At 43.0% G+C, this 13,587-nt stretch overlaps 1 protein-coding gene and 1 long non-coding RNA gene across 2 annotated transcripts in view; one reads left to right on the top strand and one right to left on the bottom strand.

Annotated features, from left to right (window-relative positions):
• LOC143731381 (uncharacterized) overlaps positions 1-3,281 on the top strand; it is an 80,191-nt gene extending 76,910 nt beyond the window's left edge. Inside the window, exon 6 of the long non-coding RNA XR_013200754.1 lies at positions 1,031-3,281. This is a non-coding gene — a long non-coding RNA (uncharacterized LOC143731381). The remainder of the gene's footprint in view (positions 1-1,030) is intronic.
• LOC143731379 (cathepsin Z) lies at positions 209-4,994 on the bottom strand. The gene is made up of 6 exons (XM_077222256.1): positions 4,805-4,994; positions 3,560-3,723; positions 3,301-3,480; positions 2,903-3,053; positions 1,058-1,223; positions 209-813 (listed from the first exon to the last, which is right to left on the bottom strand). Exons 1-6 carry the CDS (start codon positions 4,933-4,935, stop codon positions 700-702), a joined length of 906 nt encoding a protein of 301 aa, XP_077078371.1. The 5' UTR covers positions 4,936-4,994; the 3' UTR covers positions 209-699.
• Positions 4,995-13,587: the final 8,593 nt, after the last annotated feature.

Raw genomic sequence — 13,587 nt, 5'->3', positions numbered from 1 at the left:
TAAGTCACTTGTTGCCACCTACTGGTGTAACGATTTTAGCAGTAATTTTTTCCCCCACATTCATGTATTTACATACTTTATGATCTGTTTATGATGTTTTACTTTACATTTAATACTTTTTCAAACATTTATTTTTTTGAGTGAAACAGGCACCACGGATTTGTTTAACAGGTTAGATTCACACAATAAATTAAACAGGCAAAAAAGATGAACAAAAATAATCAATTTAATTGCAACCGCTAAAAGAGAACAGAATTTCCGTTACGATAATAACAAAAATAATGATGAAGTACAATTATACAAAGAGTTCTGATTTATTGATGTGCAATAATAAAAAAAATAGTGTGACCAACATCTACCACTCTTGAAGTATTTGGCAAATGTAAGAAAGTGATTTGTAATAAAATAATAATAATAAGTGAATTGCATCATGGATGGAATCACTTAATTGCATATATAATCAATCATTTGCATTCTCGGTTACATTCACTCTTACAGGTTTGATTTAAGATTTAAAATTCTAATATGGCAGATCTCTCATGTTTGATATGACAACAACGAATTACATCCTAAACAATTAGTTGACATTAAAAAAAACAACAATAGCAATTATGAACAACAGGTTCATTCATAGCTTCCCATTTCAGAGCAGTTCCAGTTTATGAACAACATGGTCCTATGAGAGGAATTGCTCCAGATCTATGTAACGATTGGGTCTCCATACGCACAGTTGTGCTCGATGGCGAGATTGTACCAGTTGCCTTTCCCTCCTTTATATGCACTGGAGACAATCCTGGCCCAGCCTGACTCTCCCTAAGAGAGATCACACACACAAAAAGCACAGTTTAATCACAGACATACTTACTGAATGTTCAGGACAAGGTTTATTAAATGCATGAAAACAGTATGTGATCCACAGAAGAAAGAAAGTGGGAATGCACCATATGAGGGTGTGTAATTGATGACATCATTTTCAATTTTCAGAGAATTATTATTTATTTATTTTTATTCTCTTTTCTTTAATCCACAGTATGGTAAAGCCCTGTAATCAACTAACCCAGAAGTCGCCCCAGGAGTTTCTGACGACCCAGTATTCGGTCCCGTCCTCCGTGACGCCCCAGCCCGCCACTGAGATGATGTGATTTGGAATAGAGAGAATGTGAAACTCCGCAAAAACCCCTCCATCATACGCCTCCAGGCCTTTAGTGGCCATTATTGCACAGCTACAACACAGAGAAATAGAAAAACCCTTTCAATCCAACGGCAAAGTTAATCCGTATTGACAAAATCTAACTTTTTAAGTCAAACTTACCATTATCTAATACAATTGACCTAATAACTATCTTTGGACCAGACTGTTCCTGTCCTTATAACTAGAGGATCCCGTTCTAATGAACTTCCTTTCACTCTATCGACGTCATATTATATATACCGTCATTTGTGTGACCAGCGTTTTGATTAATGACTATTTCTTATCACAGGGAAGCGGTCTTCTCTTGTTTAGGGTCAAATATACACTGACCGGCCAAAAAAAAGTTGCTGTTTAGATTTAAAATACTTAAGCAAATACTTAAAGCTGCAGTGTGTGATTTTTAGCGGCATCTAGTGGTGAGGTTACAAATTGCAACCGACAAAAGTTACGGTCGCCGACAGGAAAATATGTCATCGTCTGAGACAGCAGAGAGTAGCAGTTCAGCAATGAGGTTTCTTTACAAGGATAAATTAAGAAATTAAGTTTGTTTAATTATTCAGTAAAACTATATGTTATTGCGAACTATATCATTGTGTCAGTGTTTTATTCGCTGAACTAAGCTTGCTTCCTTGCATGAAGAGCAACATAGTAACGAAACGTGTTTGTCCGTTTAGGGCTCCTGTAGAAACATGTCGGCGCATTTCAATGTAAGGGAACCCGCGGTGTGTGTAACCAGAAACTGCTAATTCTAAGGTAATATAAATATAACGGTTCATTAAGTAAGTATAAAACTTCTTTTTCAAGGTAGTGAGGAAACGCGCTCTGTAGCGCTGTGTGTTTGCTGTCGGCTACGCTAGAAACATGACCACACAATATGACCGCGGTTATGGAGATATAAATGTCTGATTCTAAGGTAATAAAAACATAACGGTTCATTATGCAAGGTCTTTATACACCACTGAAAACATAGTTATGGATCTTATATTGCATTTCTGTCAATAGATCCTAAGAAATATTACATAATGCACCTTTAAGAGTCTATGACTGGATCATTATTGCAGTGATTATTCTGTTTCGATCATGTTATATGTTTGGCAACAGTTCTTATAACTCTAATTGATGGTTTTAAGCGTAGTAGCTTTCCATTTCTTAAACACCCATGCAGGAAAACACATCATGATCATATTCCAGGATGACAATGTCAAGATTCATCAGGCTCAGATTGTGAAAGAATGGTTGAGGAGAGCATAAAGAATCATTTTCACACATGAATTGGCTCCAGATGTGCAGAAGGAGCAATGCAAGATATTGACCTATAATTGATGCACCTCTTGATGGAATTAAATGTTTTGATGCTATTTCCATCAAGAGGTGCATACATTTTTGGTCAAGATCTCGTATTTTTTGGCTGGGTAACGTACTTAGCTGAAGAGAGAGACGCATCACAAGGAATTCAAACTTAAAAATAAAACTCCAAACCTACTATAAAACAAAAGGTTTAAATGTTCTAAAATCTGATAGCCATGTTCAAAACTCTTCTAAAATAGCTGGATTGAAATAGCAGCCAGTTTAATTCTATATTAATGCAACTGTAAACAGCCCAATACTTTTATATTTTTAATCATATTTCTTTTGCTGCAGTTGAGGCCCGACATTGCTTAACAATGCTTAAATTCATTTCAAAATTAAAATTTGGGGTGTAAAACTTGCCTTATTGGCCCATTTTTGTAGATCTCAGCCTTCATGCGGTCTCGTCCTGAGACGTCTCCGTAGTCTCCCACTTTCCACACGGTGTAGTTTTTAATTATGGAGCAAGAACCGAAAAACGAGCATGTACCACACTGATTAAACGAGTCACATTCTGCAAAACAAAAGTCAGATTAGAGGAATAAGACATATATAATATTTACATCCACCACACCTTGCAATGTACAGTACCTCACTGTTACAATGTGCATAATATACAAGAGTAATTAGTGCATGATAAATGCAATTCAATTGCAACTTGAACAAAAGTTTTAATGCAAGTTGCATCAATAATACATTTGCATCTAAATGTTGTAATGATATAAACTGATTTTATATGCAATTGGAGTTTGGTGTCTTACTTTGATTTCGAGCTTGATAATTATTGCAGGTCTCATCAGGAATGCCCTGCTCATTTGCATATGCATAAACGCCCATATGATCTCCTCCATGGCATGACCCTGCCCCTCCACAGTCAATCACGTTCTGCACAGACAGGTACGCAGAAGGCCACGCCCCTTTCCTCTTGATGTTTATGCGATCTGAATTTGAATGAAAGCACAAGACGTGTGTTTTTTCTCTGGTGTTCTTCATGAGTGTACTCTGTTGTAGTGTTCTCACCTGCGAGTGCACTGGTGGAGCCCATGGCCCAGCATGAGCCGCAGTATTGAGGGATGTGTTGGTTGCGTGTGACGCTTACATAGTTTTTCCCATCAATGTTACGCCAGTCCCAGGAGGCAGGGAGATCAGAGACGTTTACATACTCGTGAGGCCTGGGATACGTCCTAAAACATGCATGAAATATTATTTACAGTTAAATAAATAACATTGCAGTTCCTTTTACCCTTACAAAACGTAATGTGACGGTACCGGGGTACTGTGATTGTATCAGACAATGGCACTCTGTTGAATGCATATTAGAATGATTTCTGAAGGATCATGTGACATTGAAAACTGGAATGATGATGCTGAAAATTCAGCATTGCATCACTGAAATAAATTATATTTTAAAGTATATTAAAATAGAAAAACATTATTCTAAATTGTAATAATATTTCACAATATTACTATTTTTTCTGTATTTTTGATCAAATAAATAAGCATTGATGAGCAGAAGAGAATTCTTTTAAAAACGTTAAAAACTGTAATTATAATTAACGTATATAGTCTAGTCAAGTCACCATTATTTATATAGAGCTTTTTACAATACAGATTGTTTAATTAGTGCTAATAACCAAGACTTAATTAGTGCTGTCAAATCGATTAATCACACCTAACATAAAAGTTTGTAAATATGTGTACATATATTCATACACACATGTATGTGTGTATATATATATATATGTATATATATATATATATATATACACACACACACATACATGCATACAGTACGTACGTGTGTGTGAATAATACACATATATATTTACAAATTTTTTTAGTTTGAAAATAAGTGAGTTTATGCTTAAAACGGTCTTGTTTAAAGCAAAAACTCAATTTGATTTTCAATTTGTCATTTTGCCTCTCAAGTAAATGTATTTTGGTTTAAGATTGTTTAGATATTTGTGCTTCGAAAACAAGACAAATCTATTAAGAAAATAGTTTTCTTTTTTGCAGTGTGATTACCACATTTTTACACACAAAATAATGGTATAACCATGTTAGGCCACATGTAACTACCATGTTATTGCCATGGTGGTATCTACCCAAATAACATTGTGGTATCACTGTGGTACATGTCCAAAAACATAGTATTACCATGGTATATGTCGCACTTAAATGGCCATACTACGTTTTGTCAGTGGTGTGTGTCTAGGTGTCTTAGTGCAAGTACAACATAGATACAAACGAGAAATATTTCCATACTTTCTGAATGATGGTCTGTGGTCCTTCATTGGTTTGTAACATGAATCTGATAGTTGCTGAACTTCAGTGAATCCTGTCGCGTGCACGAACAGCTCGAGCAGAAAGAAAAACCATAACACACCAGACGCCATGATGAATGTTTACATCTGAGTTTGACACGGTTTGACACTTCAGGAACAGCGAAAACAAGACTTTTACCGCCCTCTACAGAACCGGAGAGAAAGTCCTCAGGTTTAAACCGTTTGTACTATGCTATGGGGGAAAAAATCATACTTTGATAAATCTTAATTGTGACATACTAAGTCAAAATTATGGCCTACTAGGTCGTAATTATGAGATTTAAAATTATTAATAATTATGATATAGGCCTAAGTCGAAATGGACATAGTGTAACGCAAAGTTGAGATGTTGCCCAGAGAGAGAAAAACAATAGGTGTCGGAGGAAAAGATGCACAAGAGACGAGATATGGCGTATTTTCCCCGTGTTTGATAAAACTACTTAAACGTCCACATACATGGGGATCGAGTGAGAAAATCTTTACAAACAAACATCCAACTCTGGTCTATTATAAAAGGAAATAAAAGAAAGAGAGCAAAGTCAGCAGAGCGGTTATCTCCTCTCCTCACCTGTCAAATCTATTACTGACACTCTACGCACATGCGCAGTTCTTATTTTACCTCAGATTACCATAAAAGCACTAAGTGAACGTTACAATAGGCTAAGCCTTAATTTTGACTTTAATTAAATTTTTTGAATTAAAATTTTCAATGAATTTGAGGGTTTGGTGTTGATTATTTGATTGTATTCAAATGCAGCTTTTTTATTGTATATCCCCTCTTTGTGCTAAATTTTGAGCCGTCATGTGTTTGGAAGGAGGCCTATTTTTACATTGGCTGTGGAAGGGTATGACCATAAAATGTTTGTCCAATTATTGCATTCAGTCCAAATGCAACGATGATACGATGTCTTACGTGCCTATTCCCATACCTCGTGCAGGCGTGTTTCACAGCGTGTTTCATGCAGAGTTAGACAGATTTAGTAAAAAAAAGAAAAGAAAAAAAGTTAGACAGACGTCAGTCACCGAGCCCCGCAACCGAAACAGTTCCTCCTGAACCAAAACAACCAGCTTATGCAGTGTTCACCCCATGCTACTGTAATTTAGAAAAGATGGGAGCCGTGAAGTTATTCTCGGAGTGGTTCGTGTTTCGAAATGCGTTTAAAATCAAATGAAATGAAACTGAAATGAAACTGCAGCAGTCAGGGGATACAGGTCAGAACTTCTAAAGTTGTTTATATGGATTAGTATTGTATGTTATGTGCTTTGAGACATGAGGTATTTTAAGCGTCTCTTGTGATGCTTTTGTTTGCTCGATGCTGTGAGCCTTCATGTGTTTTGAAGGAGGCTTGGCTTTGAAGGGAAAAATGCCCACTGTATATTTAAAGCATACTGTTGAGAAGTTTTGTGTCCCTTAATCCACAAGGTGCAAAGCATGTGCCACACCCCATAGCCTGTTAATTTTCATATTAACTCTAGCTACACCCACCTGATTTCTTAGCCAATCAGGACTCTATATCTGGCTTTATTAACTTTATTACTTCTGTTTGCAGCACATGGATGTACTGAGGACTGGGTTTTTCCTCCTTTCTTTGTTTTTTCATGCGTGTGCGTAATTGACCATGTAAGTGCCTTTTGTTTGATGCTTAGTATCGTTCTGTTTTTCTTAAAAATTGTCTTTAAAGGTGTTTATTTTTATGCTTGCTATATTTCCTGTTTAGGCATTGTCTTTAGTTATTCAGATGTATATTTGATGAACTTTATAGTATGAGTAGATGCCTCATATATTGTTTATTGTAACCTTAAATGCTGTATTCCTATGTTCCTTTGTAGAAACCACACGCACACAAAAAGAAATAAAGATTTTGATACCTGAGTAACTAGACTGGACCTGTTCTTACTGACAGCCCCATTGGCTTCAAGCTAGCTACCTTGCTATCCCCTTACTCCTTTTCACATACCAAGTCATTTTTTATGAGATAAAAATTCAAAATTATGACATCACTAAGTCATTAAAAGTTCATTTTTTTATTTTTTTTTTATTTTTTTGTCTGTTTAGATTTACTGTGAATTTTTGACTTAAGTAAAAAATAACTTGATTTGCCACGGTACTTATTTAAGCAAATTGAAAAGAAGGTAAAAGGTGGTTTAATTGATGGTTAGATTAATGAATGTGTAGTTATTTCGTTCTTTTTATTACACAGAACAGAGATCCAAACTAGGCCTACAAAAACTAGTCCTACATATGTTTCTAAACTAACAGATGGTTAGTCTGTAAGTGTACTGATCTTATTTCACAGTACAGTTTTCCTAAAAGTGAAATTGAAAGCTGCAAATCGGTCTGGAAAAAAAAACAATCATGAGTAGGCTACATTTGACACGTGAAGTGTTTAAATGTGTTTTTAGATGTGTCAGACAGATACATGAATAAGACGCTCATTCTGATTTAATAAAGACAATTTGAGGATGAGGTGTTGATTATTTTGATTGTATTCAAAGGTATATTTTTTTATTGTATATCCACCCTTTGTGCTTTAACTAAATTTTGAAGTAGTCTACTGAAGTTGTCCAGCTGTAGTGATTCATTCTCAGCAGCAGGTGGCGCTAAATGCTTTGAAATACATTCTTAGTATTCATAGTTTTCAGTCACATTAATGACGCGGAGGGCAAAACATTCATAGTCTGCAGCACAGGCCTGTCAATTTTCTGTTTCAAGATGCGAATATTTAGATATATAAAGAATATAAAATATAAAGAATATATAGAATATAAAGAAAAAAAACACAAATGCATGTGAACAAAATGCCAATTTCCATATACTGTACAGCACCCGCTGCAGTATTTCACTAAAAACAGGGACTTTAACGTGAAAAACTCTTAAAGTGCCTCAATGTATTAAAACAGTGATAGTAAAAGTTCCGATTGATGATGCGAGCAGATTAGCCAAGAATATGAATGCAACACCCTGATTGGTTAAGCGTTTTCTTTATGGTTTTCTATGGAAACTGCGAGTTGCGTTTAATATTCTGGGTTCATCTGCTCGCCTCTCTATAGTGTGCAACATCAATAAGGTGTATATTGAATTTTGTCTTTTAATATCATTATCTTATTACATTAGTGCTTAGAACAAACCTAGTAAAAATGAATGAAATATGAAAGGAAAGCCTTGTTTTGCTCTCCAGATGGGCGTTTCTAAGTGTGTGTCGTCACGTGAAAACTCAAGGACTTAGTATGTTGTATCAGTAGCTGGGTGTAATTTTGGGGTAAGTTCACATCTGTTTAGTTGTTTCAGTAAAACTGTAGTTTGAAAATACAGAACTAGAGCAAAAACGACTCGGTTACTAACGTAACCTCGGTTCCCTGAGAGGAGGGAACGAGTATTGCGTAAGTAGCTTACGCTATGGGAAAACTCCTTTTCTCGAGAATATTGAAGTCTTTATGTAAAACGCATTGCAGCTGCACAGCTGACAGCAATGAATGAAGGCAGCTCGGTCATTGGCTGTGCTGCGGCAACTTGCTCGAACCAATGACGGGGCGACTCTGAATGCGCGACCAATGAGCGCGCTTCGCGCCCGCGCGCGTCAGAGCCCGCCAAGATGGGCGTAGCCAAGAGCTATTTATTGGGCGCCCCGTCATGAGAGTTCTTTAGGTTAAAACGACTGAAGCGAACTAACCAAGCACAAGCACGGCAGCTGACGCAATACTCGTTCCCTCCTCTCAGGGAACCGAGGTTACGTTAGTAACCGAGTCGTTCCCTTTCGAGAGGTCTCTCCTATTGCGTAAGTAGCTTACGCTATGGGAACACCATGCAAAACGCCGTGTGTGCTGAACTTCGCCTTGTGATAGGCAGAGGCAGGTGCCTGAGCTGAAAAGCAAAGTTATCATCCAACTAGCCGGCAGAGGCGAGCTTTATATGTGGGAAAGAAAAATACAGAGCGGCTAGAAGGCGCTCAGTGTGACACAAGCACATACATAATCTAGATACGAACTCGTAGTTCAACTAGCATCATGCTGATAGTACATTGGAATGCAATGTCGGGACCTGTAGGTTGTAGAACCTGATAAATGTGGACGGTGAGGCCCAGCCTGCCGCCGCACAAATATCCTCGATCGGTATCCTGCTCGACCATGCCCAGGAAGAAGCCACACTCCTGGTGGAGTGTGCTTTGACTCCCCAGGGGCATTGAAGTCCCTTAGCTTCATAAGCCAGTGCTATAGCCTCAACTATCCAGTGAGAGATTCTCTGCTTTGAAATGGCGGAACCTTTCGTACGGCCGCCAAAGCATACAAACAGTTGTTCTGTTTGTCTGAATAGGGCAGAACGCTCCAAATACACTCTGAGAGCCCTAACGGGGCAGAGTAGATTAGCGTCGTGTTCGTCTGCTGGAGACGATAGCGCAGTTAGGGAGATAACCTGTGCTCTGAAGGGAGTGGTGAGCACTTTAGGAATATACCCGTGTTTCGGTCTAAGGACGACCCTGCAGTCGTTAGGTCCGAATTCTAGGCAGGCAGCGCTTGCAGGTCGCCCACTCTCTTGACCGAGGCGAGTGCCAGCAAGAGCGCAGTCTTGAGCGAGAGCTGTTTAAGGTGCACGGTTCGGAGGTGGTCGAACGGGGGCCCTTTAAGAGCGTCTAGGACAGTAGCTAGGATCCAGATCGGCACTGAGGGGGGCGTGAAGGGTTCATCCTCCTAGCGCCCCTTAGGAAACGAATAATTAGGTCGTTTCTTCCCAATGGACGTTCCATTACAGGGTCGTGTGACGCTGTGATGGCCGCCACATATACTTTAAGCGTGGAGGGGGTGCGGCCCGCCTCCAGAAGCCCTTGTAGAAAAGCGAGTACGTTCGTAACTTCGCATGTTTCAGGGTTCAGGCTCTTGGCATTACACCAGCGAACACTTAACTGAACACTTTCCATTTCTGAGCATATAAGCGTCTCGTGGAGGGTGCCCGTGCCTCAGCGATGGTTTTTAGTGCTCCGCACGTGAGGTTCCTGGGAACCCGTTGATGGGCCATGCATGAAGGGCCCACAGATCGGGGCGGGGATGAAATATCATCCCGCTGGCCTGACTGAGGAGGTCTGGCCTCAGTGGAATCGGCCGTGGTGCAGATTGCATTTGCATCAGATCTGGAAACCATGTTTGGTTCTTCCAGAGTGGGGCTATCAGAAGCACTGCGTTTTTCTCCTCTCCGACCCGACTAAAGACCTGTGGCAGCATCGCGATCGCGGGAAAGGCATACAAGGGGCGGCTCGGCCAGCTCTGGGCGAGTGCGTCCGTGCTTTTCGTGAAGAAGAGAGAGCAGTGCGCGTTCTCCTTGGAGGCGAAGAGGTCGATCTCCGCTTTGCCAAAGGTTTTCCATAACCACTGAATCGTCAGTGGGTTGAGAGCCCATTCTCCTGGGAGAATCTTGTCTCTGGATAGCATGTCTGCCCCCTGGTTCAGGGCGCCTGGCACATGCGCTGCTCTCAGCGAGCGCAAGTTGTGCTTGGACCATAAAATGAGTCTCCTGGCCATTGAATGCATGGAGCTCGACCTGAGTCCACCCTGGCGATCTATGTACGACACTACCGTCATGTTGTCCGTTCGGACCAGGACGTGTTCGTTTTTTAGATGTGGAAGCAGGGCACTGAGAGCCAAAGCGACCGCTTTCATCTCCAGACAGTTTATGTGTAGGCACTTCTCCGGGTTTGACCAAAAGCAGAGACAGGCCTGCCCTCGTAAAGGGCCCCCCAACCTATTTTGGAGGCATCTGTCGTTATCATCTTTCTCCTTGTGTTCACACCCAGACTCACGTCTGACTGGTACCAGTCGGCGGCTTTCCAGTGCGTCAGGGCTTTTATACAGCCGTGGTTCGCTCTGATTAAAAGGTGGCCCGGACGCCACGCGTGAGTAGGGACGCGGCTCTTGAGCCAGCGTTGGAGAGGGCTCATATGCAACAATCCTAGCTGGAGTACGGCTGATGCTGAGGCCATGAGACCGAGCATCCTCTGAAACTGCTTGACGGGGGCGCGCACGCCCGCCCTGAATGATGTTGGAAGGCGCCGGATGGTGAGCGCGCGCTCTGGTGAGAGACGCGCTGTCATTTGTGTCGAGTCTAGAACTATTCCCAGGAAAGAAATCCTCTGGCTTGGAGATAGTATGCTTTTTGCAAAATTGATTCTTAGACCCAGGCATTCTAAATGGCTGATAATCCAAGATCTGTGTGCTATTAACTGACTCTCTGATTGTGCTAGGACCAGCCAATCGTCGAGATAATTCAGTATTCGCACTCCCCTTTGTCTCAAGGGGGAAAGTGCTGCATCCATACATTTCGTGAATGTACGGGGAGCCAGGGACAGGCCGAACGGAAGTACTGTGTACTAGTAAGACTGTCCCTCGAAAGCGAATCTCAGAAACGGCCTTTGATGAGGCGCTATTGGAATGTGAAAGTAAGCATCTTTCAGTTCCACTGAGAGAAACCAATCTCCTGGGCGTACTTGCGCGAGGATATGCTTGGTTGTTAACATTCTGAACGAGCGAATCATTAGTGCTTTGTTCAGGTGTCTGAGATCTAGGATGGGGCGGAGACCGCCATCCTTTTTCGGGACGAGAAAATAGCGGCTGTAAAAACCTTCCTCGCTCATAGAGGGGGGAACAGTTTCCACAGCGCCCTTTTCTATTAGTTTGCGCACCTCGGTGCGTAGAACATGTGAACACTCCTTTCTCACTTTCGTCTCGACCACAGTCGTAAAACGTGGTGGTCTGCGAGCGAACTGGAGCGAGTATCCATGCTTTACTATATTCAATACCCATTTCGGCATATCTGGAATGTTTTCCCATGCCGCTGCGTGTACAGATATGGGCTGAATACAGACTAGGGGCGGGCCGCTGTGACGTAGGGACCCGGCCAGCGAATCGCCTGAGCTCGTAGCTCTCAGAGGCGCGGGCGCGCGCTGAGCACCTGAGTGAATGGGCGCGTGTGTGATTACAACAGCGCGCGCTGTGTCTGTAAAACTCGCAGCCTGAGCTGGGGTTGTGTTTGATACTGTAAGGACAGTGTTTATAAGTGGGGGTGCATAAACAGTGGTAGGCACACTCGTCACTTTTATAATGTTTCCCGCTTTTACTGGGGGTGAATTTATAACTGTGTGAACAGTGCTTGTGTGTAGTGGTGCGTACATGACCGTAGGCACGTGACCTACATTCATGGGGCGCGCAGCCTGAGCTGCGAATGAATTTGGCACTGTTTTGACAGTATCTGGGAATGCACACTTTGTGGACATGTGAACCCTTAGTGACACAGGCAGAAAAAGACTCTTTTTGTGTTTTCTTTGCGTCTCCGTAAAAACGGCGTTTGTTTGCAGGTGAGCGAGCTCTTTGACTGGCCCATTGACTGCTGTACGGACATATCCAGCCGCCTGTAAGGGGACTGGGTAATGTTTGAGCTTTTGCAGAGAGTGTGGTCCGGCTTTTGCGAGACACGCACTCTCTCTTCTCATTCCTGTGGCTAGGACGGCTTTCGAGGCTCAGGGTTCAGCACACTCTTGGGCCGAGGACCCCGTCGCTCAGAAGACGGCTTGCGGTTGTGAGCGTCAGCCTGAGGCGCGGGCTGAGAGGCGGGGGGAGCTGTTCTAGCCCGCTGCGGCTGTGGCGGTCTCTGTCTGCTCTGCGATGAGCTGGAGCGCTTGGGCAGGAAATGGCGCATAGCTTGTGAAGCGTTCTGGGCCTCAGTGAAGCGTTCGGCGAAACCCTTAACCGCCGGTCCAAACAGCCCGCTGGTGGAGATAGGCGCGTCGAGAAATGGCGCCTTATGCACGTTATTCATCTCCGTCAGAGTTAACCACAGATGGCGCTCGAGAACAGTCAAATTAGCCATGGCACGGCCAATAGACTGGGCGGTGGCCTTCGTGGCTCGCAGAGCTATATCAGTTGCGCTGTGTAGGTCCCTGAAGGCTTCGGGTTCGGGGCCAGACTCGTCCATAGAGCGGAGAAGCTTGGCTTGGAACACTTGAAGTACCGCCATTGAGTGAAGCGCTGATGCAGCTTGGCCGGCGGCGGCGTAGGCGCGACCGGCGAGAGCAGAAGTAGTGCGGCAGGGCTGCGAGGGGTGGGAAGCTTTGGCTTTCCATCCGGTGGTGGAGGGCGGGCAGAGATGATTGGCCACGGCCTCCTCGAGGGGCGGTGTTCCCTCGTAGCCTCTTTCCTTCGCGCCGTCCACAGAGGAGAGCGAAGAAGAAAAAGAAGGCTTTAGGCGCGCAGAGTGGGGGGCTTTCCACGACTTGGTGAGTTCATCGTGAACTTCCGGGAAGAAGGGAGAAGGGAGAAGGCCTTTGCCGAGGGGCCTGCTGGCGCCCCTGCAGAAACCACTCATCCAGTCGGCTGCGGGTTGGTTCTTCGGGAGAAGACCAATCGAGCCCGAGGTCTTCCACGGCCTTGGAGAGGACACGGACAATCTCGGTATCCATGGTGGAGCCCCCGCTCGTGCTAGCTAGCGTCGACGAGGCGGGGTTGAGAGTGGAGCCCGGCCAGTCGTCCGATGCAGCGTCGATGGACAAGCTGTCATCCATTCCCCCGTCGTCCTCGGACGCGCCGAAAGTCACAAGGCCCACCGCTCTGCTAGAGTATTGGTCGCGCATTCAGAGTCGCCCCGTCATTGGTTCGAGCAAGTTGCCGCAGCACAGCCAATGACCGAGCTGCCTTCATTCATTGCTGTCAGCTGTGCAGCTACAATGCGTTTTACATAAAGAC

Source organism: Siphateles boraxobius, unplaced genomic scaffold (genome assembly GCF_051911475.1).
Source record: "Siphateles boraxobius isolate OS27281-9 unplaced genomic scaffold, OSU_SipBor_1 86, whole genome shotgun sequence".
In the NCBI taxonomy this organism is placed as follows: Eukaryota; Metazoa; Chordata; class Actinopteri; order Cypriniformes; family Leuciscidae; genus Siphateles; species Siphateles boraxobius.
This window is presented reverse-complemented; position numbering and strand designations above follow the sequence as displayed.